This window comes from Macadamia integrifolia, chromosome 7, assembly GCF_013358625.1.
Source record: "Macadamia integrifolia cultivar HAES 741 chromosome 7, SCU_Mint_v3, whole genome shotgun sequence".
Taxonomy (NCBI): domain Eukaryota; kingdom Viridiplantae; phylum Streptophyta; class Magnoliopsida; order Proteales; family Proteaceae; genus Macadamia; species Macadamia integrifolia.
Window position 1 is genome coordinate 30,736,412 of NC_056563.1, and position 8,132 is coordinate 30,744,543.

General features: G+C 40.0%; 1 protein-coding gene across 1 annotated transcript; it reads left to right on the plus strand.

Moving 5' to 3' along the window:
* Nucleotides 1-4,941: 4,941 nt before the first annotated feature.
* Nucleotides 4,942-7,905, plus strand: LOC122084904. Its single transcript, XM_042653325.1, has 5 exons — nt 4,942-5,120; nt 5,581-5,673; nt 6,220-6,459; nt 6,736-7,711; nt 7,822-7,905. The coding sequence occupies exons 1-5, from the start codon at nt 4,942-4,944 to the stop codon at nt 7,903-7,905; spliced, it is 1,572 nt and encodes a 523-aa protein (XP_042509259.1).
* Nucleotides 7,906-8,132: the final 227 nt, after the last annotated feature.

Genomic DNA, 8,132 nt, shown 5'->3' on the forward strand with positions numbered 1-8,132 from the left:
AATAAGTGTCTAATTTTGGCCTAATTTTCAGTTGGTATTCACACTAAAAATTAAATTTCTTTGTTTAGGTTAGGCACAATTCCGTGTCAAAAAAAATTCCATATTGTCTGTGTGGACCCGTCAAGATAACCGCTTGGTCTGAGTCAGCCCTGAGAAGTCCCTTACCAATGGTGGAACTTATTATTCAATTCACTCCACCAAGTTCACCTAGCTCAGTGTCATCTGAATGATTGATGAGTATGGATCAGGCTAGTGGGAGTCAACCAGATGCCCTAGAGAAAAGGAGAATGGATATGATGCAGTTAGAGTTGGAAGAGTTACATCATTTATTCAACCAGTTTACCAGTGCCAAGCAGACTTAGCAACAAACTGAACCTATTTTAACCCTAGGAGAATAGGAATGGACCAAGATGGGGTCCATTGCACCTCATACCATACCAAGGCTTGTGGTCAAAGACGATGAAGAGGAAATCCGACCAGATCTTCCAACTGAACCCCTTAAAACTGAAAGGGAAAGAAAGATGAGGGAACAATTAGGAAGACTTGAAAAGTTGGTGCAGAAGGGGAAGGCCATAAATGCTCAAGCCATAGAAATTGATGAGATGGTCCTCTTTCCCGGAGCTCACATTTCTGAGAAATTTAAGTGGAACACTGATAAGTTTGATGGCAAGGGTGACTTGAGGACACACTTGAAGGTCTTCATTAATATTTTCAGATCATGAGGATTTACTGAAGAACAAATAGGGCAATCATTTTTGCTTAACTTAGTTGGACCCTTTCCAGACTCAGAATTGGTCAATGATTATGAGCGCATTTACCAAGCAATACTCTTACAACACTGAACTAGATATAACTTGATGAGAGTTAGAAACTGTTCGACAAGCTCCAGGTGAGGGTTTCACGAAGTTTCTCTTAACGTTTTGAGATAAGGCAGGTATGATGACATCTCGACCTACTAAAAAAGGGCAAGTTTAAAGGATTCTAGATAACTTGGCAAATCCCTATTATGATGTGTTATACAGTCAGCACATCGAGACATTCTCAGCATTGCTAGCAACAGGGAGAAGAGTTGAAAACCGAATCTTTAGAAAAGCGCAACACCGAAACAGTCCCCAGGGTTCCTCAGAGTAGAGTAAGAATATAAGGTATAGTAAAGGATGTAATACAAAGGTGAATACTGTAACTACCATAAGTACCGACCTGCTAGCAGCCTGTGGTGCATGCAGTAACTCTTAAGCCTGCTCCAGTTGTCATTAAGCCAAGTCTTCCAGCTCAAAAGGGTTCAGTATAGAGGAGGCAATTCTTAGATTTGGGGATGCCCTTATCTGTGTGTTATGAGAAATTGAAGAAAGAAGGCCTCTTGAGTATAACGCCTGCCCATCTAATCAGTGATCCTCCACCTCCTTGGTACAAGGACAATGAATATTATTCTCTCCATAATCAAAAGGGTCATCTCACCAACTAGTGTATCACCCTAAAGTATGCACTACACGATTTGATTGAATCAGGGCAGATTGAACTGGAATTGAAGAGCCAACGAAATGTGACTACCAATCCCCTTTTGAATCATGGAATAGTTGGAATGATACAAAGTGATTTAGATGAGAATGATCCTATTCAAAGGATTAAACCCTCACCAAAGAGAGGGCGTCTTACTACCCTAGCTTTCCGAGCTTTGCTCAAAGCTAAGCATTTAGAAGTAAAAGAAGAAGAGAATCGGAAGAGAATTGAAAAAATTCATTCCTGGGAAGATGGAAGTCTCCCACCTTGCAATCTTACACTTCCTTAGATAGGGTCACCTCCATATCACCCAGCATCCTATCTTTCATCACCTTCATATCACCTACCATCATATCCTCCATCACCTTCATATCACCCAGCATCATACAATCCATCATCTTCCTATCACCCACATCCTCCATCACCTTTATAACACCTAGCATCATACAGTCCATCATCTTCCTATCACCCACATCCTCTATCACCTTTATATCATCCACATCCTCCATCACCTTCATATCACCTAGCATCTTATCCGTCATAACCTCATATCACCTACCATCACTTTCTCCGTCACCTTCATATCACCCAATATCATACCTTCCATCACCTTCCTATCACCTGGCATCACATCCTCCATCTCCATCTTACCATCCAACATCAGACTATTGTGTCCCAACTTGGGAAGGATTACCATCACCACTTATTGCTCCATTTTCCTCGTCTTTGCCGCCATTTCACCCAGAACCTTGCTACCTGCCAATTCTATACAATCCTTATCCTTATCCACCATCACTAGAATACTTTCCCATGAATGGATGGTTAGAAGAAGGGATCCAACATCAGTGTTCAGACGCAGATTGGCTGAATGGAACTTCTTGGACTGATATATTAATAGATCCAGATACTCCCACTCACTCCTCTACCGGATCGGTGAATCTCATAGATAGGGAAGAAGAGTCTTAGATTGACCCTACAACTCTCATTGTAACAATAGAAGATGTCACGCCAGACATGATCAGGGCAATGGTAGCATTAACTATTGGAGAAATGATCTCAGATGAAATACACCTAATCCATATAGGTGGAGAGAGTGACAGTGATGACAGTGATACTGAAACAGTGAATGCTATTGGAAGAAATGTGCACGATGTGGATCCAATAGATATCATTCTCCCAATTTTCCCTTCTAATGATGATTCAGAGGAAGAAGAAGATGGGGATGAGCATCACTTAATCCATATAGGTGGAAAGAGTGACAGTGATACTGAAGAAATTTGTGAGATAGTGAATGCTACTAGGGGAAATGGGTCCGATGTGAATCTAATAGATATCATTCACCCAATCTTTCCCTCTGATGTTGATTCAAAGGAGGGAGAAGATGGGGATGAGGATATAGAAGGTGATCAAGAATCAAAAAATGAAGATCTAGAAGGAGATCATATTGAAGAAGACAAAGATGAAGAAGAAGGTCGACAATCAAAAAATGAAGATCCAGAGGAAGAATTTGGTGAAGAAAATGAAGATAATCAAGATTCAGAAAGTGCATATTTTGAAATTGAGTTTGAAGAGGAAAGTGAAGAAGAGAATCCTTCCTACGACAATGTGCTCTACTTACTGAATCAAATGTGTGAAGATATGTTAGTACCTGAGAAAATGTTGAGAAAAGGGGCAGTCCGACAAGAAATTATCAAAGAAGTCTGTGAAAATCTTAAGGTTAATTTCAAGGATGAACCATTTGTCAAAGGGCTTATTCTGCATTTGAATAACATTATTCAAATAGTTAAAGCTCAGGCTATCGACATTTCGGGGGGTCCTCCAAGTCCACTATCTGCATATGAAGAAGGGATTGAAGTACCTATGGTAGGCATGATTGGTGATATAAACAAGGAAGATGAGAGTAAATACCCCTATAATATTTTCATCAAAAAGAGGCCTGAAGGATCCAAGAAAGTGATGGTCACTAGAAGTGGGAAAGACTACAAAGCCAAGGGGTTGATAGTGGAACAACCAACTATCACGGAGATAGGGCAGTGTAGTAGGCAGCCACAACCTGAGAATCAAGTATTGAGCCAGTTAAAGAAGGTACAGGCCAATGTTTCCATTTGGGGGTTGTTAATGGCATCTCCTGCCAATAGGGAAGCTGTAGTGAAGTCCCTCACCAATGTGCAAGTACCCATAGAGATGGATCCATCGTGATTATCTCAGATTGTGGAAGCCGCATATGCTGTTCAGGCATTGATGTTCTCTAATATAGACTTACCTCCAGAAGGTATCAAGCATATTAGAGCTCTGTACATCATGGTGGAATGCAATATGAATACAGTGCCTCAGGTCCTTATTGATAATGGATCAGATCTGAATGTTCTACCCTTGAGAGCTGCCACATGTATAGGCTTTAATCCAAATCAATTCAAACCCTCGGCTCAGATCATTAAGGCTTACGACAACACCAGAAGAAATGTTGTCGGAACTCTCACAACAATGGTGATAGTAGGGCTAGCTGAGTTTTGTGTTGAGTTCTAAGTGATAGATATCCCGGCCTCCTTCAACATGCTTCTGGGTCATCCATGGCTTAATAAAGCAGGGGCAATGTCATCTACTCTACATCAAAAAGTACAATTTATCTATAATGAGAAGGTAATTACCATTTCTGGAGATCCTTAGTTAGTCAACACATTGGCTAACATTGAAGTTGGAAAAACTCAAGAACAAGAGGTGCATCTGAGTGGCTTTGAACTAGAAAAATTTTGTGCTTATGTTGTTGAAGAGCAATGAAGGAGAACATTCTAATGTCCTATGAGGGCATGTGGAATACCACTGTTGGTCGGATGATGAAGCAGATGCATTATTTTCCAGGGATGAGATTGGGAAAATACCAGTAAGGACCCACGAGGTTGCCTGAATTCCCTCACACTGCAGGAATGCGTGATTTGGGGTTTTCTCAAAAGGAAGCACAAAAATTGTTAGAAGATATAAGGAGGGGCCGAGGTGGAGGAAGAGCCTATCGAGGGGTTGAGAATAAAAAAATGCTTATAATGGCAAGAAAGGAATCTTCTTGCAAGAAAAGGATTGTGAATTATCCTACCTTAGAAAGGTACTTTGTAAGGGCAGCAGAAGGTTTTCCCAGTTGTGAGGATCTTGACTTCAACCTAAAAAAGAAGCAAAGAAAGCAGATTCTGAGTCCAAACTAATCTATCAAGATTAGATTGATTGGATCACCTATGAGATGGATTGTCTGCCATTTAAGGAGGATAGTAAAGACAATGGTATCAGTGACATCTTTAAGATAGATGTGATTGCCACAACTAAAGAAGAATCTACAGTTAACCCTGCATCCCTAATTCGATCATCACAAATTCTTAAGCCTCGTCTTACACTAAAAGAAGTTTAGCAGCATAAATTAAGAGCTACCTGGCATCTCAATCTTCCAATCGAGATATGGGCTCACATATGTTCTTGCCTATGGAAGATGTACCTGAAGGAGCTGAGATAGGGGCAATATTGCTCTTTTGTGGGAACAGTTTATATGCTAGAAAGAGAAGAGCTAGAAGGATGAATATCTGCTCTTACTGTGCTAGGAGCAACTGCAATGGTTACATCAGAGATGGAGGTCAACGGTGTGACCTTGGCAAGGGATTGCCTCACATAAAACGCTTAAGAAGTTAGATTTTTTGGCGCAAGGGTTGAGTAGCCTGGGGTGAGGTGCATCCCTCAGAAAATTCGGGTTTACAGATCATAAGATTGATCAACTTGTGTTCACCACAAAAAGTGTCAAAAGTAGGCAGGCTGAATCTGAACTCTTCTGCTAAGAAAAACTAGGGTATCTTCAGCTCCATGAAGAAGGTGAAAGTAGTGGTGTCAACAAAACCCTTGAGGTAGATGTTATTGCCACTGAAGAAATAGAGGACGGACTAATGTCATACCTGCTAATTCATCCAACCCACAAACCATTGCTCAATTGGACCACTGTAGGATATGACTTTCAAGCTCACAGACTCAGGGTTCAATCGGTTATAAAATCACCACACTGTACACTAAAGATTCCCTTTTTGTTGTTGAGTCTCCTTTTACTTGTAGTTTTTCTGAATTTCCTTTTGTTAATGAAATTCTGCACTTTCAGTATGTTGAGTCTGTAGTCCTTCCAGCTGTCAATGAAAATTCTGATTTTGAGTATGATTTATCTCTTTCTGAGGATGATCTTAACAAAATAACTGATGAATATCATGAATTGTTAAAACAATCTAAAGAAAAAACAGCTAAACCTATGAGTGAGGACACTCGACTCATTAACTTAGGATTCGATCAATGCTTTAAAGAAATTAAAATTGGTGTAACCCTAAATAAAGAAGAAACCTCACAAATGGCCAGTCTGTTAAAAGAATTTACAGAGGTTTTCGCTTGGCCTTATGAAGACATGCCTAGCATTGACCCAAAAATAGTACAACATTAACTCCCTATGTATCTAGATGCGAGGCCTATCAAACAAAAGGCTAGAAGAATGTGGCTTGAATGGAGTGAAAAGATTAGAGAAGAAGTAATTAAGCAATGGATTGCAGGATTTTTGCAAGTCATAAAGTACACTCATTTGTTGGCCAATATTGTTCCAGTTCCAAAGAAAGATGGAAAAGTCAGAATGTGTATGGATTTCAGAGATTTGAATAAAGTCAGTCCTAAAGATGACTTTCCTTTGCCTCATATTGATGTATTGGTTGATAGTACGGCAGGACATGCTTTGCTGTCATTCATGGAGAGGTTTTCGGGATACAACAAGATCAGCATGTATCCTGAAGATATGGAAAAGACTGCTTTCAGCACCCGTTGGGGGACCTATTGCTATAAGGTAATGCCATTTGGTCTAAAGAATGCTGAAGCCACATATCAAAGGGCCGCTACCACTATTTTGCATGATATGATTCACAAGGAAGTGGAAGTCTATGTCGATGATATGATTGTCAAGTCTGTCAACAGATAGGGGCATATCCCAGCACTGAGGAAGTTTTTTGAAAGAATCACGAAGTTTCAATTACGGTTGAACCCTCAGAAGTGTTTGTTCGGCGCAAAGGTAGGAAAGTTGTTGGGCTTTCTTGTAAGTGAAAGCGGTATAGAAGTGGACCCTATCAAGATTAAGGGACAAGCCTGCACCTCAAATTGAGAAGGAAATACGAGGATTCCTTGGTCACATCCAATACATCAGCTGTTTTATATCCCGATTGACCACTATCTGTGAACCAGTGTTCAAGTTGTTGAAGAAGGATCAGCCCATACGGTGGAATTCCCAATGTCAAGAAGCCTTCGACAAAGTCAAGGAATACTTTTAAATCCATCAGTTCTTATGCTACCAATAAAGAGGAAACCACTTCTGTTATGTCTGTCAATAGGACAGTTCTCGATGGGGTCCATGTTAGCTCAGAAAGATAAGGTAAAAGGAGTAGAACAGGCTATCTACTATTTGAGTAAGAAATTCTTGGAGTATGAAGTTCGATATACATCATTAGAAAAGACTTACACAGCTCTTATTTGGGCAACAAGAAGATTGCGACAGTATATGGTGGCATATCTTATTCGCTTGATTTCCAAAATGGATCCTATCAAATATTTGTTAAATCCTGCACTCACTGGTAGAACGGCAAGGTGGTTGTTATTACTCTCAGAATTTGACATTACATATGTCAATCAAAAGTCTATCAAAGGCAGAGCAATTGTGGATCATGGGTCTACACATCCCACAGAAGATGGAAAATCATTAGATGATGCTTTTCCATATGAGGAATTCATGACAGTTGAAGAAGAAAACTCTGTTAACGCATGGCAATTATATTTTGATAGAGCAGCCAATCAAAGAGGGTATGGGGCAGGAGTGTTATTAATAACACCCGACGAGTTTTGTTTGCCTTCATCTTTTCGACTTGATTTTTCTTGCATTAATAATATTACTGAATATGAAGCATATGCAATCGGTCTGAAGATAGCTCTGACAATTGGGGTAAAAAAGATCCAAGTGTTTAGTGACTCATCCATTGTAATCTGCCGAACTCAAGGGAAATGGAAGACTAGAGATGAGAAAGTGAAACGTTATCAAGAATATCTGGAGAAGATCTCTAAACACTTTGAAGAAATCTCTTTCAAATACTTCCAGAGAGATAGCAATCAGTTCGTCGATGCTCTTGCAACATTAGTATCAATGGTTGAGTGTAGTCCTATGGCCCAAGTAAGACCTTTTCTGGTTGAAAGAAAGGTAAAACCCATCTATCACGGCTCAGTGAATGCCTTGACAACAGATGGAAGATCTTGGTTTGCTCCTATTGTGGACTTCATCAGGGAAGGGAAATACCCTATGGAAGCAAGATCAGGGGAAAAGAAGTTTCTCAGAAAATTTGCCACCCAATTCACATTACAAGATGATTTGCTGTACAAAAGATCGTTCGATGGAATTCATCTATTGTGTGTCGATGAAGAACAAGCGCAGACTGTGATAGAAGAAATATATCAAGGTATCTGTGGGCCTCATATGAATGCGAGAATGCTAGCCAAGAAAATCCTGAAATTAGGATATTATTGGTGCACAATGGAGGTAGACTGTGTAGATTTCATTCGAAAATGCCACAAATGTCAGATATTTGCCAATATCA